Source organism: Protobothrops mucrosquamatus, unplaced genomic scaffold (genome assembly GCF_001527695.2).
Source record: "Protobothrops mucrosquamatus isolate PMUCROS unplaced genomic scaffold, P.Mucros_1.0 scaffold1499, whole genome shotgun sequence".
NCBI lineage: Eukaryota > Metazoa > Chordata > Lepidosauria > Squamata > Viperidae > Protobothrops > Protobothrops mucrosquamatus.
In genome coordinates, this window is record NW_015387673.1 from 112,830 (window position 1) to 137,829 (window position 25,000).

Below are 25,000 nucleotides of genomic sequence, written 5' to 3' on the forward strand. Positions count from 1 at the left end.
CCCCCAGAGCTGTAGAGGACATGGGCTTCCTCCAAAGCTCATCAAGTCCCTTCTTACTGAGGACTAGTGTCTTTGAGGCACCTCAGGAGTGTCCAGAAACCTCACTGTTCTGCCTTCCCCCCCCAGCCGTTGTCCAAGCCCATTAAGTCCCTTCTTACTGAGGACTAGCATCTTTGAGACACTTCAGGAGTGTCCAGAAACCTCACTGTTCTGCCCTCCCCCCCCAAGAGCCGTTGTCCAAGCCCATCAAGTCCCTTGTTACTGAGGACTAGCCTCTTTGAAACACTTCAAAGAAACCTGTCCAGAAACCTCACTGTTCTGCCCTGCCCCGCCCCCCACGAGCCGTAGAGGACATGAGCTTTCTCCAAAGCTCATCAAGTCCCTTCTTACTGAGGACTAGAGTCTTTGAGGCACCTCGGGAGCGTCCAGAAACCTCCCTGTTCTGCCCTTCCCCCTCGCAGCCGTATCCCAAATTTTGCCCTCCCCCCAATCCCAGCATTCAAGGCTGGAAAAGGCTTGGGGCTCCCCTAAGTAAACAACCCCATCCCGGAGGGGCCTCAGGAGCAACTGCCCCCCCTCTAACCTTTCACCTCCGCTCGTCCACAGCCCACCAATCGAAAAACAGCTTGTTAGAATGTTTCCCCCGACCGCCGCCGGGTCTCCGCCAATGGGCGGCGCGCTCGGGCCACGCTCCTCCAATCAGCAGGCGCCATACTGGGGGGACACTCTGGCTGCCCAAGTGCCCTTGCTTGCCCACCAATCAGGAGGGTTCTTGGCATTTTTTTATTTCTACCCCCCCTTTTTTGGTGCTGTTTCCCCCCCCTCACTACCCCCTCCTCGGAGTGGTGTCAGTCGGCCAATGAAATGCCTCCCGCTGTTCCTTCGGCTGCCCTTCCCTCCCCCCGCGGTGAGCGCGAGACCCTCCTCACCCTCTAACGGTCGGAGCGCGAGGCCTTGTTTACATCTTACAGGGGCCGCCGCTTGAACCCGAGTGGACCAGGGGCCGAGGGGCGGGGCGAGCCGACTGCGAAGACGATTGGCCACCGCTCGTGTGTGGACCAGCATGCACTCCGAAATTTTTCTCCGGACGGGACGAAACTAACCAACAACGATGCCGGGAAGGAGTAGGGCGGGTGACACATTTGATCCACTATTCCATTTTGCGCAGTGGCTGACGTTTTGTGCCCGCCTTCCGCCCGCTACCCGCCTCCTCGACGAGAGGCTAACCGAAGGAACTCAAACTGGCTGTCGATCCGTGGAAACGCTCTGCTGGGAGTGATGAAGTCGTAGGTAGGAGGCGGGCTCTAGAGGAACTTTCTCGCTCTCTGATTGGATAAGAGTGAGGCAGGTGATGTGGTGGTTCTTGATCAAACGCTTATCAGGGAAATATATTATCATTATTTGCTGCTGACGTGTTTAAATGTCTTTTAAATTGCAATACAAATTTCTCAACCATGGCAACTTTAAGAGGGCTGGACTTCCACTCCCAGAAATCAAGAGGAGTGGACTCCAACTCCCAGAATTCCTCAGCCAGACATGCTGGCTGAGGAATTCTGGGAGTTGAAGTCCACTCATGCTGGATGGAGAATTCTAGGAATTGAAGTCCATGTATGCTGGCTAGAGAATTCTGGGATTTGAAGTCCACAACTCTTAATGTTGCCAAGGTTGAAGAAACACTGCAGCAGCAGCCTCACAAAATTGTGAAACTTTGCAAATTGCGCATTTGTGACATACACACTTAACTCCTTTTACGCCACGCTGGCACCTGAGCTTGTAGCCAGCAAATGCACGGACATTTTTACTGTAATTTTCCCCTATTGGGATTCTTCCAAATATATTGGACGCCTTTGGCTGTGGATTAAGGGGGTTGTAATCCAATAGAACTGAAGGACATCCTGAGAACATAAAGAGCTTCTGGGAAGAGATGCTTAAGCAACCTGCAAAGCAGTTGCCCACACTAACTGGCTGGGTTCCCACAACACGCTTAACCTGCTTGTAGAACTTGGCCCTTTTATGACTTGTGGACTTCAACTCCCAGAATTCCTCAGCCAGCATGCTTGGCTGAGGAATTCTGGGAGTTGAAGTCCACAAGTCATCAAAGGGCCAAGTTTGAAGACCCCTGCCCTGAAGTCTCCAAAGAAGCCAGCAGTCAAACTAAGATTAGTTTAAAGGCTGTGAATCTATATCTATTGACACACAAACCCAGACAGCGTTCTTTCTCATCTCTGCAACACAGACAACACAAACACACACACACATCGACATGTACACAGCCAGACACCATTCTTTCCCCACTCTGCAAATCATACATATACACCACACAATGTTTACCATCAACTAATTTCTCAGCGACAACCAGCTAGCCAGGAATTCTGGGAGCTGAAGTCCACACATCTGTTGGCACAATTGTTTATTTCTGCTACTCGCAAGGGTCTTCAAACGTGGCCCTTTTATGACTTGTGGACTTCAACTCCCAGAATTCCTCAGTCAGCCATTTTGATGAAACCGCGGGCTTAGATCCAGACCAGGGGTCTTCAAACTTGGCCCTTTGATGACTTGTGGACTTCAACTCCCAGAATTCCTCAGCCAGCGTGCTTGGCTGAGGAATTCTGGGAGTTGAAGTCCACAAGTCATAAAAGGGCCAAGTTTGAAGACCCCTGCTTGTGGACTTCAACTCCCAGAATTCCTAAGCCAGGCACGCTGGCTGAGGAATTCTGGGAGTTGAAGTCCACAAGTCATCAAAGGGCCAAGTTTGTACACCCCTGTGCTACTGTTTGTATCGCTCCTTTGCACACACTTCCAAGTACACACAAATCGTGCCACTGACTTGGAATAACAATGAAAAAAAACAACTACAAATTATTATTCTTATTTGGGTTTATTATTAATAAAATATGTTTTTTTATGTTTCAGAATCCTCCCTGCCATGGACAGCAATTACATTTCAATCAATCATTTAGCTTTTCTGGGTTTTATTTGCAGATGTTGCCTTGTTTCTGGTCAAAATGCCATCATACAAACTCTACCCAAAAACGTTGACCAGTTTTATTTTTCTCGGCCTTTTCTCTTCCACAGCGTGTCTTTCTCACCGCAACAGTAAAATCCAGCACATTATTGGAAATTTTAAAAAGGCAAGACATATAAACCTGTTATCTGTGGTCTTGATGTACTAGGAATGTACACAAATAAGAAAAAATTGACTTTCATATTGAGCACCAATTAAAGATTCCACGTAATAGCCAACTACTAACATTCTCGACTGATTAAGTGTAACAGGCCCATCGTTTTAGTGTATAAAGAGTAGGCACACTTTATAATTTATTCCCCTCACTGGATTTAAGATTCATTAGGCTAAAAAGTGAATTCTCCATTAGCTATTGCTTGCTTTGTTGTGATGTCATGAAAACATGACATCATGTTTAAACTTAAAACTCAAACTTTAAGATGTTTGGACTTCAACTCCCAGAATTCCCCAGGCAGCCATGCTGCCTGGGGAATTCTGGGAGCTGAAGTCCACAGATCTTAAAGAGACCATGTTTGAGAAACTCTGATCTAAACATTATTTCAATAGCAATGCAATATTAAAAGACACAGATCCCTCGCCCTGATCTGAATCCCATCCAATGGGATTATGTTATTTCCCATCTGATTAGTCCTCACAACAACCCTGCAGGGTAGCTTTTGTCTGAGGCCACATGTCCTGAAAGAACTGAAGCCATATTCGTGTTAAGAGGAATGGTGAATTTAAACCAGGGGTCTTCAAACTTGGCGCTTTCATGTCTTGTGGACTTCAACTCCCAGAATTCCTCAGCCAGCGTACACTGGCTGAGGAATTCTGGGAGTTGAAGTCCACCAGTCATAAAAGGGCCAAGTTTGAAGACCCCTGCTGTATAGGGTCTCCTGCTTGAGCAGGGGGTTGGACTAGAAGACCTCCAAGATCCCTCCCAGCTCTGGATGGGTGGGTGGATAAGTTACAGATTGTCCTTTGCTTAGGACCCACAATGGAGATCAGAATTTCCATCGCTCAGCTCTTCAGTGCCTCATCACAGGACTGCCCCCAATTTCATCACCTTGTTTGCCAAGGCCGTTAAACGAATCTCATGTGCGTTAAGCCAATCGAACGGTCGTTAAGCGAAGCCAGCTTCCCCCATCGACTTTGCTCGTGGGGAAGGCAACTAACGGCAATCACGTGATCCTGGGATGCCACCGACCCCTTGTCAACACATTCCGGTTGCACCCAAAATGATGATCCTGGGATCGGGGGGGGGGACACACGCTGTAATGGCCGTAAGCACGAGGACTTGTCGCGAGTCACTTCTTTTCAGCACTACAAGTGTGAGGTGACTTCATCGCTTTGATTCAACATCGTGCCAGCTTCGTTTTTCTGGCTTTCCTCCAGCGTGCAGAAAACCACGATTTAAATCCCGAGCTAACCTGCAACCATCGTTCACACACCAGACGGGCAAGGTAAGGAATGGATCAGGTTAAAACCTCCTCCTCGGTTTCATATCACAGACAACCTCTGGGCTTCAGCAAGGAATCTTGTCTTGAAGACAGATCAACTTCAATCTCGGGCAGTGTGAATCGGGAATCCAGGTTGAAAGAGACAGAGGGACAAAGGATGAAGGCCTGGACCATATTCTAACTAACATGGATGTTAACGACAAATGTAGGACCTGCAAATGAGGTGAACGGATGTCCTAATCACGGTAGGATTGAGAGGTCCTCATAGATCACTCCTGGTTCCTGCCTCCAGAAATATAAGCATTGGAGATAAATATTGGAAGAACCCTCCGTGTCTTTTTACCCCCTTCACCGTTCCTTCTTCCCTCTCTTCCAATGATTTTTCCAGGGTTTTTTTAATTATTATTATTATTTTTATTATTAAAAAGACAGCTGGTCAAAGCACCCAACCCTCTCAGAAGCTCCTACAGAGAAGATGCAGGGAGAAGAAGCAACATCTGAGGAGGCATCACCATCCTTACGATAGCTTTCAAGATGCAAGGCCACCCACTTCCCGTCTCCCCAGAGCTGAAAGGGAGGAAGGAAGCGAAAGAGAGGTATCAAGCAAGATGACGCTGGTCAAAGACGGTAGACAAGGCCGAAGGACGCTAGGTGGCCATCAGCTGACCTAGGAAACATGATACGGGACACCTGAGGCTGGAGAGACTTAGCTGATAAGAAAAGAGGAATGGATTGTCTGTAAACAAGGCCCCTGATATCTCCGTTCACCCCACCCCACCCCAAAAAACAGGGGAAGAATCTTTGGACGTCTTTGACAGTTGAGGTTCCTCACATCTTCTTCACCCGGGTCTCCAAGGCTTCCAGTTCTTTCAAGACTTCCTTGGGCAAGTCCTGGGGTACTTGTTCCGTCAGATATTGTCTCACTTCTCGGACCTCCTGTTCCCAGAATTCCTTGGGCAGGGAAAAGAGCGCCGAATGGCTCACCTGGCTGAGGCCCGACAGGTCTAAGGCACCTTCTTTGGGGACGTACCCGATGGGCGTCTCCTTCGCGCTCTCTTCTCCGTCCGCCCGGCGGAAGATCCACTCCAGGACCCGCGAATTCTCCCCGAAACCTGGCCACAGGAAGTTCCCGGCGACATCTTTCCGGAACCAATTGACGTGGAAGATTTTGGGAAGGCGGGCGCCTTTCCGCCCTTCCATGCTCAACCAGTGCTCCAGGTAGCGGCCGAAGTTGTAGCCGAAGAACGGGCGCATGGCGAAGGGGTCGTGCATGATGACCTTGCCTGCAGAACCAGGTTGGAGAAGAGAGAAGAGAACGGGAATGGTGGAGGTGAAAGATTCAGGCCCCAAACACAGCAAAATAGGACTGCTAAGCAAAGGGGTCGTTAAGGGAAGCGCAACCCATTCTATGACATTTGGGGGGGGGCAGGCTTGTTGAGGACTAGCACTGACGTTCTTAGTATGGGTAACAAAACGTCTGCAAGAAAACAGCCAAGCTCAGAGAGCACCAAGGATCCCACAGTTCTCCTCCTCCTCCTCCTCCTCCTCCTCCTCCTCCTCCTCCTCCTCTCTGCAAACCCCACTCCCGTCTAGCACTGATGAGGATACCTAGTTGGGTCATGAAATGTCTGCAAGAAAAACCACCAAGCTCAGAGCACCAAGGACCCCATAGTCTCCGTCTCCTCCTCCTCCTCCTCTTCTTCCTCCTCCTCCTCCCCCATCCCCCCTCTCTTCTCACACTGATGATGTTCCCTAGTTGGGTCATGAAATGTCTCTGCAAGGAAAGCCACCAAGCTCAGAGAGCACCAAGGACCCCACAGTCCTCCTCCTCTTCCTCCTCCTCCTCCTCCCTCCCTCCCTCCTCCTCCTTTCCACAACCCCCCTCCCTTCTAGTACTGATAACAGTCCTTAGTTGGGTCCTAAAACATCTACAAGAAAACAACCAAGCTCAGAGAGCACCAAGGACCCCATAGTCTCTGTCTTCTCCTACTCCTCCCCCATCCCCCGTCCCTTCTCACACTGATGATATTCCCTAGTTGGGTCATGAAATGTCTCTGCAAGGAAAGCCGCCAAGCTCAGAGAGCACCAAGGACCCCACAATCCTCCTCCTCCTCCTCTCTCCATAACCCCCCCCTTCCTTCTAGTACTGATGATATTCCCTAGTTGGGTCATGAAACGTCTTCAAGAAAAGCCAGCCAGCTCAGAGAGCACCAAGGACCCCACTGTCGTCGTCCTCCTCCTCCTCCTCTTCCTCCTCCTCCTCCTCCCATTCCACAACCCCCCCTCCCTTCTAGCACTGATGATGTTACCCAGTTTGGCTAATGAAACGTCTGCAAGAAAACCACCCCCCTCAGAGATCACCAAGGACCTCTCATCCCTTCGGTTGTTGAGCGAGTCGGCTTTCCCCCCACTGACTTTCCTTGTCGGAAGCCAGCTGGGAGATTTGCCAAGGGGGGATCATGTGACCTCGTCTAGGCCAGGGATGGGCAACCTTGGCTCTTTTATGACTGGTGGACTTCAACTCCCAGAATTCCTGAGCCAGCATGGGTCAGCTTGGAAAGCTCTCCCTTTCCCCTCAGCATGGCTGGCTCAGGAATTCTGGGAGTTGAAGTCCACGAGTCATAAAAGAGCCGAGGTTGCCTAACTCTGGCCTAGGCCTAGGCCGCTTTATGACTCGTGGACTTCAACTCCCAGAATTCCTGAGCAGCATGGCTCAGCTTGGAAACCTCTCCCTTTCCCCTCAGCATGGCTAACTCAGGAATTCTGGGAGTTGAAGTCCACGAGTCATAACAGAGCCAAGGTTGCCTACCCCTGGCCTAGACATGCCGGTTGCCAAGCTCCCGAAGTCTGGTCACCTGATGTGGACATCCTGCAACGGTCATTAAGTGTGAGGATCGGTTTGTAAGTCCCTTTTTTCAGCGCCATTGTAGCTTTGAACGGTCACTAAACAAACGGCGGTAAGTCGAGGACTCCCTGTAGGTACATTTTTGGCCCCTTTCCATGTAAAAACACACAAAACGTGTGTGTGTGTGTGTGTGCGCGCACACACAGACACACACACACACACACACAAGCCTCAATTCGAAGGCAAGGGACTGGCTGGAATGCTCAAGCTTATCAGCTTATCTTCCTTCTGGTCAATATGGGTCAATTCCTTTTTTCTTCTTCTTTTCATTGTTATTAGGATTAACTTTTCTCTTCCGACTTCGCAAACGACAGGAAGCCGTGCCCTGTTTCGAACCCAAAGCCCCCACCTTTGTGCTCAGCCGCCGCTGTGGACTCCGACCGCATGGCGCTGCCCACGAAGACCCCGTGGCGCCAGTTGAAGGCCTCGTACACCAAAGGCACCCCTGTGGAGGGAGGGAAAAGACACCAAGAGGTGATCTTAAGAACATCCCAAAGTGCAGAGGTCTGGGAAGACCATTGGGGGAGGGAGGAAGGGGGGGCAGGGCTCCTAACCTGCTGGTCTCCTGCCCCCAAAGATGATGGCGTCAATGGGGACCCCTTGCGGGGATTCCCAATCCGGGTCCATGATGGGGCACTGCCGAGCCGGGGCACAAAAGCGGGAATTTGGATGAGCAGCGGGCCATGGATCCCCTGGAGAGGAAAAAAGAGGGAAAGATGGAAGAAATGAGACGATCAGATCCCGACAATGATCCACACCAGAGATCTAGGACGGGGTAGGCCACCTTGGCTCTTTTATGACTCGTGGACTTCAACTCCCAGAATTCCTGAGCCAGCATGGCTCAGCTTGGAAACCTCTCCCTTTCCCCTCAGCATGGCTGGCTATTCTATTCTATTCTATTCTATTCTATTCTATTCTATCCTATCCCATCCCATCCCATCCCATCCCATCCCATCCCATCCCATCCCATAATTCTATTCCATTCCATTCCACTCCACTCCACTATACTCTACTATATTCTATATTCTATTCCTGCTTTAAGATGCGTGGACTTCAACTCCCAGAATTCCCCAGCCAGCATGCTTTAAGATGCGTGGACTTCAACTCCCAGGATTCCTCAGCCAGCATGCTTTAAGATGCGTGGACTTCAATTCCCAGAATCCCTTAGCCTTGATTTGAACACTGTTTCTCATTAGCTGGTCCTCTCTCCTCCAAGCTCGGCCTCCTGGCCCACCCTATGCCCTGCACAGCCATGTATCAGTGTGTGTGTGTGTGTGTGTGTCCGTGATTTTGTACCCAACAGCTGAGCTCACCTGGCTTCCAAGGCTTTCCTTGCCAGGTGCTGATGGTGACCCCTTCCGGAATCCTCTGGTCGATCCCCTCCCAGTAGACGCCCCCTTCGCTGGTCTCGGCCACGTTGGTGAAGATGGTGTTGCGCTGGATGGTGTGCATGGCGTTGGGGTTGGTCCGAGTGGACGTGCCCGGGGCCACCCCGAAGAAGCCGTTCTCGGGGTTGATGGCCCGCAGGCGGCCTAGAGAAAGGGAAGAAACACCAGGCGGTTGGTTATTCTTAATAATAATAAAGTCGGAAGGGACCTTGGAGGTCATCTAGTCCAACCCCCTGCTCAGGCAGGAAACCCTATATCATTCCGGACAAAGGACTGTCCAGTCTCTTCTTAAAAACTTCCAGTGTTGGGAGCATTCACCACTTCTGGAGGCAAGGAGTTCCACTGGTTAATTGTTCTAACTGTCAGGAAGTTTCTCCTTAGTTCTAGGTTGCTTCTCTCCATCATCATCATCATCATCATCCTCATCATCGTCGTCGTCGTCGTCGTTGTGGTGGTGGTGGTGGTGGTGGTGGGGTTTTTATATTATTATTATTATTATTATTATTATTATTATTATTATTATTATTATTATTATTATTATTATTATTATTATTATTATTATTATTATAGTTGGAAGGGACCTTGGAGGTCATTTAATCCAACCCCCTGCTCAGGCAGGAAACCCTATCCCATTTCAGACAAATGGCTGTCCAGTCTCTTCTTAAAAACTTCCAGTGTTGGAGCATTCACCGCTTCTGGAGGCAAGGAGTTCCACTGGTTAATTGTTCTAACTGTCAGGAAGTTTCTTCTTAGTTCTAGGATGCTTCTCTCCATTATTATTATTATTATTATTATTATTATTATTATTATTATTATTATTATTATTATTATTATTATTATTGTTGTTGTTGTTGTTGTTGTTGCTGCTGTTGTTGTTGCGGTTATTATTATCATTATCATTATCATTATCATCATCATCATCATCATCATCATCATTATTATTATTATTATTATTATTATTATTATTATTATTATTATTGTTGTTGTTGTTGGAAGGGACCTTGGAGGTCAACTATCCAACCCCCCTGCTCAGGCAGGAAACCCTATCCCATTTCAGACAAATGGCTGTCCAGTCTCTTCTTAAAAACTTCCAGTGTTGGAGCATTCACTGCTTCTGGAGGCAGGTGGTTCCACTGGTTAATTGTTCTGTCAGGAAGTTTCTCCTTAGTTCTAGGTTGCTTCTTTCTTTCGTTAGTTTCCACGCGTTGCTTCTTGTCCTGCCTTCAGGCGCTTTGGAAAATAGCTTGACTCCCTCTTCTTTGGGGCAGCCCCTGAGATATTGGAACACAGCTATCCTGTCCCCCCTCGTCCTTCTCTTCGTTAAACTAGACATCCCCAATTCCTGCAACCTTTCCTTATATGCTTTACCCTCCAGTCCCTTAATCATCTTTGTTGCTCTTCTCTGTACTCTTTCTAGAGTCTCAAAATCTGTTTTACATCGTGGTGACCAAAACTGGATGCCGTATTCCAAGTGTGGCCTCACTAAGGCCTTGTAAAGTGGTATTAACACTTCAGGTGATCTTGATTCTGTCCCTCTGTTGATGCAGCCTAGCACTGTGTTGGCTCTTTTGGCAGCTGCCGCACACGGCTGGGTCCTTGCCAGGAAGATCTCCAGATCTCCTTGCAAACTCAGACACAAATCCTTAGGCCCAAATTTGTGCCCTGAGGGCTCCCTGAGGGGTGGGTGGGTGGAAACTCAGTTTATGTTGTTGCCGGAATGGGCACTGAGGTTTGGGCAAAATTGGTCCTCTTTGCTGTATCACTGTTTCACTTAGTGATGGACATCCCATTGATGTCGTAAAGCAAGGACTACCTTTTCCACCTAAAACATCAGGCCCCCAACTTTTCGGGCACCAGGGACGGGTTCCGTGGAGGAAGTTTTTACCGTGGACCGGAGGGGACGTGGTTTCGTGCGCTGCCTGTATCCCGCGGACCGGTTTCTGGCGTGCCACGGACCGGTGCCGGTCCACGGCCCCGGGGGTTGGAGACCCCTGCCCTTAAAACACACCTCCCTACCGCCCTCTCAGCCCCAACACCCTGGGTCACCTTCACTGTCGAACTTCATCCAGGCGATATCGTCCCCTACGCACTCCACGCGCCAGCCCGGCAAGGTAGGATTCATCATGGCTAAGTTGGTCTTGCCGCACGCGCTGGGAAAGGCGGCCGCCACGTACTTTTTCTTGCCTTCCGGGTTGGTGAGTCCCAGGATCTGCAAGAAGGAGAGAGGGGAGCGTGCCACGATTGGCACAAGATGCCAAGCCCAGAGGCAAAAACTTTTCTTCGCAATAACCCAGGTTTGCACGGCATGGGCCGCCGGGTGTAGCTAACCCAAATCCAGGTAACCATCATAGTTAGAGGCTTCGGCATCTCTCCATTAGCACGGAGGTATCTCCCAGTTTCCCAGTCCAAAAGTGTTAACTCAAGTGTTTTGCAAACTTGGCAAGTTTAACACAGGTGGACTTCAACTCCCAGAATCCCCTAGCCAGCCATGCTTAAAGCATGCTGGCTGGGGAATTCTGGGACTTGAAGTCCAGCCATCTTAAAGCATGCTGGCTGGGGAATTTGTATCTTGAAGCATGCTGGCTGGGGAATTCTGGGAGTTGAAGTCCACCCATCTTAAAGGATGCTGGCTGGGGAATTCTGGGAGTTGAAGTCCACCCATCTTAAAGCAGGCTGGCTGGGGAATTCTGGGACTTGAAGTCCACCCAGCTTAAAGCATGCTGGCTGGGGAATTTGTATCTTGAAGCATGCTGGCTGGGGAATTCTGGGACTTGAAGTCCAGCCATCTTAAAGCATGCTGGCTGGGGAATTCTGGGACTTGAAGTCCATCCATCTTAAAGCAGACTGGCTGGGGAATTCGCATCTTGAAGCATGCTGGCTGGGGAATTCTGGGAGCTGAAGTCGCCCCAGCTTAAAGCAGGCCAGCTGGGGAATTCTGGGAGTTGAAGTCCACCCATCTTAAACTCGCCAAGTTTGAAAAAACACCCTGCTAGCTGCATGTTTCATGAAGTGGGTGAAGTTATGTAGCTTGACTACTTTAAGATTTGCAGACTTCGATTCCCAGAATTCTGCGAGTTGAAATCCTCACGTCTTTAAGTGGCCAAGCTTGAAAAAAACGCCGAGCTTAGGATTTTTAAATACAGTCTGGGGAAGAGGTTCACTTTGTTTCTTCACATCTATCCTGACAAGAAAGAAGTTAAGACGGTGAAATACGATTTATTTTCCTCAGAGAGTTTTTGTTCAGCTGACATTCCGCCATTTTAAAAACGGAGCTGTTCCTTTCTCTCCAATTCCAGCCTTTTCGTCTTAAATTAATCTTTTACTCTACGCGGGACTAAAAGGTTAACCTTCACGGTCGTTGCTTTCCGTTAAAGAAAATACTCATGTTTCTTACTTGGAAACGGGGGATCGGTGGGAAAACGCTTTCCCACGGTACGTTATTTTTTTTTATTTTTTTTAAAAAAATTAAATTCCAACTCCGTGCTTGCACGTGTACGACACACACTTAAGGTAAAAACCCTTCAAGGCTTCACAGCTGAGCTTGCTCCACAAAACTACGCTGACCTGGATTATTGTTATTTTTTTTCTCTCCCTGTGATGTAACTCAGCCTGTTCAATTTGCTGAAAATTCAACATCCTGGGCCAAAAATCAGAAGACCGATGAATTAATTCGTGAATTCACGAATGCTCTGAATCCTGGCAAATCCACAGCGAGTGATCCCCCAAAATCTCTCCTCTCCATCCCACAGCCTTTGCACTGCCCCACCCCTTGCTGGTCTTTCCTGAAGCTGGGGGTCCCGCTGCAACCCGGACTACGGCTCCCATCATCCCTTATCATCGTGCCGTCTGAGCACGATGGGCGTTGCAATCCTGCTCACGGAAATGGCTGCCCGGTCAGCTGGGAAGCTGTTTTTCCAAAACCAGCAATTCCTGCCCATCACCCCCCCCCCCCCGTCCTCCCACTCTGAGGACAATGCCCCCCCTCACCTCCAATTCCAGCTGTCTCTTTCCTACGTCAAATGCCTTGGCTTGGCGTTTCAGCTGGCGCCTGTCACTCATTAACCAATCAATGTTTGCTCGTTAAATATCACTCCCAGGCAGTGCAAACAGGCCTCTGTCCTTTGGCCTGGTGGACCCAGTTTTCTGTTCACCCCCCCCCTCACCTCATCGCCGGCTTCATCCCAGCAATCAAGCCCTGTGACACCCCCCCCCCCGGTGCTCCTAATGCACCACGCAACCGTTTGCACCCGTCCCCCAAATTCCACGGTCCTACTTTGCAATGCCCCAGTGAGACACCCCTGGCACAAAAAACCTGCCCCAAGGCACAAGGGCTGCATGCTGGACTTGCTCCGTGGTTAGGTGGCTTCGATGGCAGATCGGAACAAATAAACCAGTATATCCCAAAGATGCTTTCCCCCCCCCCTTTCAAGAGGCAACTGGAATTTCTTGGGTTTTGCCTTGAAGAGGTTTCGCTTCTCGATCCAGGAAGCTTTCTTCAGTTCTGACTGAGTGGTACAATAATAATAATAATAATAATAATAATAATAATAATAATAATAATAATAATAATAATAATAATAATAATAATAATAATAAGCGCCTTGGGTGCAATCCCAAAACAACTTGAGCACCATTTGAACACCATTGGCATTGACAAATTCGCCATTAGTCAATTGCAAAAGGCGGCCTTACTAGGAACTGCTTCCATCCTGCGACGAGATCTGTAATACCATCAAACATCCACATCTGCCTATCCCAGGTCCTGGGTAAGGACTCGATAGGTAGACAAAAATGCCAAATCCAGTCTGAACATCTGGCTGACTGTGCGATGATCCATAATAATAATGATAATAGTTGGAAGGGACCTTGGAGGTCATCTAGTCTGACCCCCTGCTCAGGCAGGAAAACCTAGATCATTTCGGACAAGTGCCTGTCCAGTCTCTTCTTAAAAACGTCCAGTGTTGGAGAAGGGAGGGAGGAAGGAAGGAAGGAAAAGAATAAGAGAATAACAGACTCGGAAGGGACCTTGGAGGTCATCTAGTCCAACCCCCTGCCCAGGCAGGAAACTCTATACCATTTCAGACAAATGGCTGCCCAGTCTCTTCTTCAAAACTTCCAGTGTCAGAGCATTCACCGCTTCTGGAGGCAGGTTGTTCCACTGGTTAATTGTTCGAACTGTCAGGAAGTTTCTCCTTAGTTCTAGGTTGTTTCTCTCCTTGATTAGTTTCCATCCGTTGCTTCTTGTCCTGCCTTCGGGTGCTTTGGAGAATAGCTTGACTCCCTCTTCTTTGGGGCAGCCCCTGAGATATTGGAACATGGCTATCATATCCCCCCTCGTCCCTCTATTCATTAGACTAGGCCAGGGGTAGGCAACCTTGGCTCTTTTATGATTTCAACTCCCAGAATTCCTGAGCCAGCCATGCTGAGGAGAAAGCGAGAGGTTGCCATGCTGAGCCATGCTGGCTCAGGAATTCTGGGAGTTGAAGTCCATGAGGCATAAAAGAGCCAAGGTTGCCTACCCCTGGTCTAGACATCCCCAATTCCAGCAACCGTTCCTTATATGTTTTAGCCTCCAGCCCCCTGATCATCTTTGTTGCTCTTCTCTGCACTCTTTCTAGAGTCTCAACATCTTTTTTTACATCGTGGTGACCAAAACTGGACGCCGTATTCCAAGTGTGGCTTTACCAAGGCCTTGTAAAGTGGTATTAACACTTCACGTGATCCTGATTCTATCCCTCTGTTAATGCAGCCCAGAACTGTGTTGGGTTTTTTGGCAGCTGCAGCACACGGCTGGCTCCTATTTAAGTGATTGTCCACTAGGACTCCGAGATCCCTCTCATAGTTACTACTATTGAGCAAATAATACTGGTGGAGGATGAAAGGGTTTATGTTCTTTGCAGTCATGCAGTCGTTAGTACTCTCCCTGAGAGTCATTAATTTCTTCAGGGTCATCTGAAGGGTGCAAATGGATGTGGAACTTTTTTTGGAGCTGCTGAACGGACCGTGTGGTAAACAGGAGAGAGGTGGTGTCGTATCCCTCCCCCTCTGTTGAGAGAGGACTCTTCTGTCTTAATGTAGATGGCCTCTTTGACTCCTCTTTCCAACCCCTTCCTCAACCGAGGGGGGGGTTACAACACCCCATCTCCTGTTTAAACAGAGTCCTTTCGGCAGTTCCAAGAAGGCTCCACACCCAAATATTTGCGCTCTGATTCAGGTGATCCTGAGGGCAGAGATAAACCTCCAAGTGGCCTCAATGACTCTCAGAGGGAGTACTAACGACCAGGTGACTGCAAAAGAATACAGGTAGTCCAAAAAGCTTCTTCAGTTCTGACTGAATGGTGGAGAATGGAAGGATTTATGTTCCTTTACAGTCACCTGGTCATTAGTACTCTCACTGAGAGCCGTTGAAGCCACTTGGAGGCTTATCTGTGCCCTCAGGGTCACCTGAATCAGAGTGCAAATGGGTGTAAAACCTTCTGGGAACTGCTGAAAGGACCGTGTGGTAAACAGGAGAGAGGTGGCGTTGTAACCCCCCCCCCCTCAGTTGAGAGAGGGGTTCAAAAGAGGAGTCACCTACATTAAGACGAACAGTCCTCTCTCAACAGAGGGGGAGGGATGCGACACCACCTCTCTCCTGTTTACAACACGGTCCTTTCAGCAGTTTCAAATAAAGTTCCACACCCATTTGCACCCTTCAGATGACCCTGAGGGCTCAGATAAACCTCCAAGTGGCCTCAACAACTCTCAGAGGGAGTACTAACGACCAGGTGACCGCAAAGGAATATCAACCGTTCCATCCTCCGCCATTCGGTCTGAATTGAAGAAGCCTCTTGGATCGAGAAGCGAAATTCCTTCCAGGAAAAACAAAGGAAGTCCAGTTGCCTTTTGGGAGAAAAAAAAAGCACTTTTGGGACAACCAACAACCCTGGATGAATCTCCACAAACCGGTAGATCAGCCCCCGACAGAGGGAAAGAGCGACCCCGAGCGCGTGCAGAAAGTGCAAAGGGCGCCCGATGTCTCCCTCCAAGCCGCAGACGAGAACGAAAATTAAAAAATAAAAACAGAGTTTGCAGCTTCAGAATACAGACCGGCCGTCCTCAAACTTATAACGATTTCTTTCAGGACAGTTTGAAGTCATGGCGTGTGACCGTTTTCAACAGTTACAGCCGTCAGGATCACGTGATCAAAATCCGGATGCCCGGCCACGGGCTCGTATTTACGACGGTCGCCGTGTTCCCCCCCCGGGTCACCTGATCCCCTTTGCGACCTTCCGGCCGGTTACGGCAACGGGGAAAGCCAGATTCGCTTAGCGACCAGGTTCTACTAACATTAACGGAGTGACTCACTTCACAACGGAGGCAAGGAAGGTCGTAAAATGGGGAAAAACTGATGCAACAAAGGCCTCACTTAGCTACAGAAACCTTGGGTTCAGTTTTGGTCGTAAGTTGAGGACCACCTGTAAAATGCTTGGCCCCGACCAGTTTCAAGGAGGGTTTTTTTGAGAGGGAGGCAGAAAAGTCAAAATGGCCGCCGAGGCCACGCCGTCAAAGACCCCCCTCCTTTGAGCATTCCAAAGAGGCAATGGGGCAATTCTGCAAGCAGCTGGGACCCCCCGGGTCTGCCCCCCCTCTTCCAATGCAGAAACAGGCACCCCCCACTTCAACTTCAGCTCCTCCGCCCCACATACACACACGCTCACCAGCATGTGCTCGGCCAGCCAGCCTTCGTCCTTGGCGATGGAAGAAGCGATCCGGAGGGCGAAGCACTTTTTGCCCAGCAGGGAGTTGCCCCCGTAGCCGCTCCCGAAAGAGACGATCTCCCGGCGATTCGGCACGTGGGCGATTAAGGTCTTCTCTGGATTGCAAGGCCAGTTGTTCACGAGGTCTTCTGCAGAAGAATAGAGTAGAGTAGAGTAGAGTAGAGTAGAGTAGAGTAGAGTAGAGTAGAGTAGAGTAGAGTAGAGTAGAGTAGAGTAGAGTAGAGTAGAGTAGAGTAGAGTAGAACAGAATAGAATAATAAAAATAGAATAGAATAGACTAATAAAAATAATAGAATAGAATAGAATAGAATAGAATAGAATAGAATAGAATAGAATAGAATAGAATAGAATAGAATAGAATGGAATGGAATGGAATGGGATGGGATGGGATGGGATGGGATGGGATAGAATAGAATAGAATAGAATTATGGGATAGAAATTAGAATAGAATAGAATAGAATAGAATAGAATAGAATAGAATAGAATTATGGGATAGAAATAGAATAGAATAGAATAGAATAGAATAGAATAGAATAGAATAGAATAGAATAGAATAGAATAGAATAGAATNGGATGGGATGGGATGGGATGGGATGGGATAGGATAGGATAGGATAGGATAGGATAGGATAGGATAGGATAGAATAGAATAGAATAGAATTATGGGATAGAAATAGAATAGAATAGAATAGAATAGAATAGAATAGAATAGAATAGAATAGAATAGAATTATGGGATAGAAATAGAATAGAATAGAATAGAATAGAATAGAATAGAATAGAATAGAATGGAATGGAATGGAATGGAATGGAATGGAATGGAACAGGATGGGATGGGATGGGATGGGATGGGATGGGATAGGATGGGATAGGATGGGATAGGATAGAATAGAATAGAATAGAATAGAATAGAATAGAATAGAATAGAATAGAATAGAATTATGGGATAGAAATAGAATAGAATAGAATAGAATAGAATAGAATAGAATAATGGGATAGAATTATGGAATAGAATAGAATAGAATAGAATAGAATAGAATAGAATAGAATAGAATAGAATAGAATAGAAAGGGACCTTGGAGGTCTTCTAGTCCAGCCCTCTGCCCAAGCAGGAGGACCTATATACCATCTCAGACAGGTGACTGTCCAGTCTCTTCTTTAAAACCTCCACTTATGGAGCACCCAAGAAGACACGTTAGGGCCCGCACATCAGGATTTAACTCAAAAGGTCTTCTAGGATGTTTGAATCCCCCAGCACACTGGGGATTCCAACATGTGCCTGGGCCTAGAAATAGGGAACTCTGGGAACTGAAGTCCCAAACCTCTGGAATAATGGCCTCCAGCTTTGCACATCTGGAAAATATGGGTATCCATAGCCACAATTCCCAGTAAGCTAGTTCAGGAATTATCTACCCCAGTGTTTCTCAACCTTAGCAAATCTTCAACTCCCAGAATTCTCCTGCCAGCATGATTTAAGATACATGGACTTCAACTCCCAGAATTCCCCACCCAGCCTGCTTTAACATGCATGGACTTCAACTCCCAGAATTCTCCATCCAGAATGCTTTAAAATGGGTGGACTTCAACTCCCAGAATTCTCAGCCAGCATGCTTTAAGATGCGTGGACTTCAACTCCCAGAATTCTCCATCCAGAATGCTTTAAGATGGGTGGACTTCAACTCCCAGAATTCCCCAGCCAGCCTGCTTTAAGACGCTGGCTGAGGAATTCTGGGAGTCAAAGTCCACGCGTCTTAAACTGGAGAAAGCCGAGAAACAGTGTCCGTTCTGAGGGTGCCAAATCAGACAAAATTGTTATTCTTTTTTTCTCTTTTTTTTCACGCCTCCTCTTTGCTAGCCTCGTTGCGCACCCGTGCACCCGCTTTGTGCGCCGCGTCTTCACACACGTCGCACGAACGGAGAGACCCCCGAGAAAGAGGGGCTTACCGCTAAGGGGCAGGGGCCGTCCCACCGAATGCAGGCACTTGACGAACTCGCCGTCCCCCAGCGTGCGGAGGGCCGCGGCGCCCATCCGCGTCATGATGCGCATGCTGGCGACCACGTAGGCCGAATCCGTCAGCTGGATCCCGATTTTGGAGAGCGGGGAGCCGAGCGGCCCCATGCTGTAGGGGATGACGTACATGGTGCGCCCTGTGGAGAGGCGACAGAATCGGGAGAGGAAGAGGAGTTGAGATAAGGACGAAAGAATAAACGAAGAATAAAAATCTGCTGGCCTGGGGGTGTTTCAGCGTCTCTTTTGATTAAACACAAGTTGGTCCTCGCTTTACGGCCACAATTTCGCTCAACATTTCCACTGCTCTTCAATTCCCAGAATTCCTTTCTTCTTCCTCCTCCTCTTCCCTCCCTTCCTAACTTCCCCTCCTCCTCTTTCTCCTCTCCCCCATTCTCCACACTCTTCCTCCTCCTCTTCCCTCCCTCCCTCTCTAACTCCCCCTCCTCCTCTTCCTCCTCTCCCCCATTCTTCATACTCTCTTCCTCCTCCTCCTCCTCCTTCTCTTCCCTAACTCTCCCTCCCCCTCCTCCTCCCCCCTCCTCCTCCCAGAATTCCATCTCCCAGGATTCCACGGCTGGCTGGAGAATTCTGGGAGTTGCAGTCCCCCCATCTTAAACTCGCGGCGTTTGAAAAACACAGCTCCAAAGGGCATCAGCAAATCAATCGAATTAAGAAATCACAAATAAGGAAAGGATAGATAAATCAATTCCGTTCTCTCCAGGGGAGAAAGTCGGGAAGAGGCATTCGAATGTGGCCCGGATCCAGTTGATCCATCAGGGAAATGGCTGGACAGGAATTGCCCCCGGGGTTCAATCCCCCCCCCATGTTGATCCGTGGCTCGGCCTCCAAACCGGAGCCCAGTTTGTAACTCGTATATTTTTTTTTTTTAAAAGGAACTTTGTTGGGAAAACACACACACACACACACACACACGTCCCATTCACCTTTCATGCAACCAGGAAACCGATCAGCCACCGCCTCTTGAAAGGTTTGGGGGTTCATCCAGTTGCCCAGCTGCCCTTTGACCCCCGGGGCCGTGACGGGGATCGTGTCCCTCTGGTTCTCCGTAACGATGACCGTCCGGCTCTCCACCCTGGCAACATCCTTGGGGTCGGTTTTTGCCAGCCAGCTGCGGGAGGAAAAGGAAGGATTTCCGAATTTTGGGGGGGGGGATTTTGGCTGTCGGCGAGCCGGACTCCAATACCCGTACTCCCCGGGGAGGATGGGAACTGGCACACTCCCCACGCCCCAAGAGAGACGGGAGAGGCGGCTTACCAGTTCTCGTATTTGGTCAGCGGCTTGATGACGCCTTCGGATTCGAGGAAATTCAGGATTTTGCTGTTCTCCTTCTCCGTCCCGTCGCAAATGTGAAGGCTGTCCGGCTGGCAGAGTCGCACCCCTTGCTCGACAAACTCTTGGGCCCGGCCGGAGAGTTTGGCCAAGTCTCCGTGGAGCACGCGGGGAGCGTGGGCCCAACGCACCGGCACGGCAGACCATCTCCTCAACGAGAAGGCTCCTCGGCTGGAAAGAGGAAAAAGGGTGAGAAGAAGGAAAGAGGGTTAAAAGAAGGAAAAGAGGAAAGAGGGTGTAATAATAATAATAATAATAATAATAATAATAATAATAATAATAATAGTAATAATACTAATTATAATAGTAAAGTTGGAAGGGACCTTGGAGGTCATCTAGTCCAACCCCCTGCTCAGGCAGGAAACCCTACACCATTTCGGACAAATGGCTGTCCAGTCTCTTCTTAAAAACTTCCAGTGTTGAAGAAGGAAGGAAGGAAGGAAAAAAAAGAATAACGGAGTTGGAAGGGACCTTGGAGGTCATCTAGTCCAACCCCCTGCTCAGGCAGGAAACCCTACACCATTTCGGACAAATGGCCGTCCAGTCTCTTCTTAAAAACCTCCAGTGTTGGAGCCTTCACAACTTCTGGAGGCAGGTAGTTCCACTGGTTAATTGTTCTCACCATCAGGAAGTTTCTCCTTAGTTCTAGGTTGCTTCTCTCCTTGATGAGTTTCCATCCGTTGCTTCTTGTCCTGCCTTCAGGGGCTTTGGAGAATAGCTTGACTCCCTCTTCTTTGGGGCAGCCCCTGAGATACTGGAAGACTGCTATCATGTCCCCCTTCGTCCTTCTCTTCGTTAAACTAGATATACCGAATTCCAGCAACCGTTCCTTTTATGTTTTAGCCTCCAGTCCCCTAATCATCTTTGTTGCTCTTCTCTGCACTCTTTCTAGAGTCTCAACGTCTTTTTTACATCGTGGTGACCAAAACTGGATGCAGTATTCCAAGTGTGGCCTTACCAAGGCCTTGTAAAGTGGTATTAACACTTCAGGTGATCTTGATTCTATCCCTCTGTTGATGCAGCCTAGCACTGTGTTGCCCTTTTTGGCAGCTGCAGCACACGGCCGGCTCCTATTTAGGTGATGGTCCACTAGGACGCCGAAATCCCTCTCACAGTTACTACTATTGAGCAAGGTACCCCCTATACTATACCTGTACATTTGGTTTTTCTTGCCTAAATGTAGAACCTTACTTTTTTTACCATTGAATTTCATTTTGTTAGATAGGGCCCTGGGTTCAAGTCTGTCCAGATCCTCCTGTATCCTAAGCCTGTAACTTCTGGAGTGTTGGCTATTCCTGCCAGCTTGGTGTCATCTGCAAATTTGATGAGTTCCCCATCTATCCCCTCGTCCAAATCGTTGATGAAGATGTTGAAGAGCACTGGGCCCAGAACAGAGCCCTGGGGCACCCCTCCACACACTTCCCTCCATGTAGATGCGGTTCCGTTGAGGACCGCACGCTGAGTACGGCCGGTCAGGTGAAAATAAGGAAAGAGGAAAGAGGGTGAAAAGAAGGAAGGAGGGTTAGAAGAAGGAAAGAGGAAAGAAGGTTAGAAGGAGCCAGAAACCACCATTACCATCCTTCCCCCCCCCCCCACAATACAGGTAGTCCTTGACTTACAACATTCCATTGAGTGACTGAAAAAAGGGACTGAGGGCCATTTTTCACGCTTACGACCGTTTGCAGCAACCCCCTGGTCACGTGATCAAAATTTGGACGCTTGGCAACTGACTCCTATTTATGACGGCTGACTGTCCCGGGGTCCCGCGATCCCCTTTTGCGACTGTCCAACAAGCGAAGTCAAGGGGGGGGGGAGAAGCCAGTTTCACTTAACAACCATGTCACTAGCTTAACAATTGCAGCGATTCCTTTAACAACTGCGTCCAGAAAGGTGGTAAAATGAAGGCAAAATTCACTTAACGCATGTCTCACTTAGCAACAGAAAGTTTGGGGCATCACAGAAGTGGTGAATGCTCCAATACTGGAGGGTTTCCTGCCTGAGCAGGGGGTTGGACTAGATGACCTCCAGGGTCCCTTCCAACATCATCATCATCATCATCATCATCATCATCATCATCATCATCATCATCATCATTATTATTATTATTGTGGTCCTGCCGGCCGTGGAGTTGTTGAACCGAACAACCGCAGCGCGCTCCACTCTCAAAATCCCTGAGCCTCTTCGGCGAGAGTTGTGTCTTAATCTTGCCCAACTTTGCACCGGCTCGGAAAACCAGGGTGTGAACTTTGTGCGCGCTCAAGAGAGTGAAGCAACCTCACTTGAAAGAGTTTTGTGTGTGTGTACAAACCCAGCCCGGAGGCTGCAAATGGACACGTAGAAAGGAAGATTAAAAAAAAAAAAACTCGGCAGGCTTAGATAAACAGCCTTCGATTTAAATTTAAATCCAATTTAAGTAAACCGATCCGGTTGGACCAAGGAGAGGCAGCGAACGTCAGCGCAAGAGATAGTCAGCGCGCGAGAGAGAGAGAGATTTGCAAATATGCAATTTAGAAATCATTTTACTTTGTGCGTGTTCCTCTCACTCCACGTACACACAAGAGTATGTACAGTCTCCTTATAGTCTAATTCTGTGGTTTTTCCGTCAGAAAAAACACACGATTGCAGGGTTTGGCAACTTTAAGAGGGGCAGACTTCAACTCCCAGAATTCCCCAGCCAGCCAAGCTGGCTGGGGAATTCTGGGAATTGAAGTCCGCCTATCTTAAAGGGGCCAAGGTTGGAAAAAAAAACACCGCATTATTGTGTTCACGAAGGTCCAGTTTTGCAACACCCTTAAAAGCACCAGAGGGCAGGACAAGAAGCAACGGATGGAAACTAATCAAGGAGAGAAGCAACCTGGAATTAAGGAGAAACTTCCTAACGGGCGAGGACAATTAACCAGTGGAACAGCTGGCCACCAGAAGTCGGGGGTGCTCCATCACTGGAGGGTTTTAAAAAAAGAGACTGGACATTCATTTGTCTGAAATGGCCTACGGTCTCCTGCTTGAGCAGGGGGTTGGACTAGAAGACCTCCACGGTCCCCTTCCAGCTCTATTCTGATTTGTCACCTGCCAGAAGCCCGATTCAGCGTTACTGCATTCTGTACATGCTCTATAAATGCACGGGCGTGTTTCAGCTTGGCCCACGTAGTTTTGACCTACGGGCCCCATCCTGAGCAAGCTGAAATGCAAGGTGGGGGGGGGGGAACCCTGAGAAAACTGGAGGTTGGCAATAGTTAAAAAGTGTCTCCCTAATTAAATACACACAACACCAGATTTAATCTGTCTTTGGGGAGGCTTTGAAGAACAGGGGCAAAGTTTGCGATAAGACTTTGGCAGAGTTTCCCACAGTGCACAATTCTCACAACGGGGTGGGGGGGGGAAGGGAAGGGGTAGGAATCCCTAGCAGCACCCTTTGCTCATGGGGAAGTTTTCACACGGGCCTCGTGGAGGGTGTCAACATCGGTATATTTTCTCCCCCCAAAAATGTTATCTCGGATTATTATTATTTTTTTCAGAAGAACGGAACGAGCTGCACAAATTGCACACACAAATTGCACACACCAGTACGAACACGCAGCGGCAAACTTGCCACGCTGGCAGGCCCGTTCCCAAGAGGGCGTGCAGTTCCCACGCCCGCTGCTCAAGGCTGCCCACGGATCCGGGGTGCTTTTGCAAGTCGTCCTCAACTTACGACGGCAAAAAATTCAGCCCCAAAATGTGGCCGCTAAGGGAGGCTTTTGTTAACTGAGTCTCGACGCATAGCAGTTGACTGGCTGCAATTGTTCACTTAGTAACCTGGTTGTTAAGCGAATCCGGTTTTCACCAGGGCATTTTGTCCCACTTTACAACCGTTCTCACCCCCGTCGCTAAGTGAGTAAGCGCCGTTGTTAAGAGAGCCACACGGCCGTTAAGCGAATCCGGCTTCTCCCGTTGACTTTATTTGTCACAAGGTCGCAAGGTGACTCCGGGACGCTGCAACCGTCGTAAATACAAATCCGTTGCCGAGCGTCTGAATTTTGATCAATCTGTCCACGGGGATACTGCGACGGTCGTTAAGTGTGAAAAAACGATCGTCGTAGGTCACTTTTTTCAGTGCCGTCGTAACTTTGAACTGTCACTAACTGCTGTAAGTTGAGGACTCCCTGTATTTTTAATTTTAATTTTTAATCTTGTTTTTGGGGGCCCAGCTCTAGAGGAAATCCGGACCCTTTTTTGCCGCTCAATTGCACTCCAGAAAGTCCTCCACTTACAACAGCTCCCTTTAACGACCGTTCAAAGCTACAACGGCACCGGGACCCTTTTTTCACCCTCACGACCGCCGCAGCCTCACCCTGGGCCCGCGATCCAAAATTCAGACGCTGGGGCAACCGACTCGTGTTTACGACGGTCGCAGCCTCCCCGGGACTCACGTGATTTCCCTTTTGCGACTTTCCGACGGGCAAAGTCAGAAATGTCGGGCTCCGTTGTGGCTGTAATTCGAGGACTCGCAGGCTGTATAGGGCACGCCGAGCCGTGACGCTCGTTTCCTGCCCTCCAGGATCTTCGGAGGGGGGGGAAATCCATGCCACGGATCTGCTGAGACCGGTCGTGCCCGCAACCACTACTTGCACGCCGGATCCTGGTTTAGCAGGGAGCTGTCGTCGTCGTCGTCCTTCCTCCCTCTCCCATTGGCTGCCTGCCCGGGAGAGAACCGGGTTTGGCCAGGCACCAAGAAACCAAGTTAAGAGCAAGGGGCAAACGCGTCGGGTGGACTTTCACCCCAAGCAAACAGCTCCTCTGCAAACGAGACCGTGCTCCACGGCAACCGGGGCTGATTCCTGAGATCCAGGAACATGTTGTTCCCGGTTTAACCAGAATTCCCGTGCACCCCCCCACTTCGTGAATTAAAAGGAAGCTGGCATCCCGCCACGCTTTGCAATTACACACAACGCTTCGGGGCAGAGGGGATCCGTGCTGCTGGCGTCTTCCTTCGCAGGCCGCCGCCGTTGTTTGATTTTTTTCCGCAGGAGGATACCTGCCGTCCTCAGGTTACGACCGCAACGGAGCCTCAGGTTTACGTGGCTAAGCGAGAAATGGATGCATGGAGTTTTGGGCCCGTTTGACTATCCTCTTTTCTGCGTCCTT

General features: G+C 49.1%; 2 protein-coding genes across 3 annotated transcripts in view; both read right to left on the bottom strand.

The window, feature by feature from the left end:
* Window positions 1-992, bottom strand: part of DCAF11 (DDB1 and CUL4 associated factor 11) — a 22,793-nt gene extending 21,801 nt beyond the window's left edge. Inside the window, exon 1 of the mRNA XM_015822242.1 lies at window positions 930-992. The gene's annotated coding sequence lies outside the window, so the exon portion shown is untranslated. The remainder of the gene's footprint in view (window positions 1-929) is intronic.
* A 4,245-nt stretch (window positions 993-5,237) lies between these two features.
* PCK2 (phosphoenolpyruvate carboxykinase 2, mitochondrial) overlaps window positions 5,238-25,000 on the bottom strand; it is a 23,530-nt gene continuing 3,767 nt past the window's right edge. The window contains exons 2-10 of one of the 2 annotated variants that reach the window (XM_015822235.2): window positions 19,802-20,047; window positions 19,471-19,655; window positions 18,460-18,663; window positions 16,458-16,645; window positions 10,804-10,966; window positions 8,683-8,901; window positions 7,924-8,061; window positions 7,719-7,814; window positions 5,238-5,747 (exon numbers count right to left, since the gene is read on the bottom strand). In XM_015822235.2, coding sequence (XP_015677721.2) covers window positions 5,293-5,747; window positions 7,719-7,814; window positions 7,924-8,061; window positions 8,683-8,901; window positions 10,804-10,966; window positions 16,458-16,645; window positions 18,460-18,663; window positions 19,471-19,655; window positions 19,802-20,047 — 1,894 coding nt within the window. In that variant the 3' untranslated portion in view covers window positions 5,238-5,292. Of the gene's footprint in view, window positions 5,748-7,718; window positions 7,815-7,923; window positions 8,062-8,682; window positions 8,902-10,803; window positions 10,967-16,457; window positions 16,646-18,438; window positions 18,664-19,470; window positions 19,656-19,801; window positions 20,048-25,000 lie in introns of those variants that run through there. The other variant, XM_015822236.1, reaches the window with a different exon arrangement.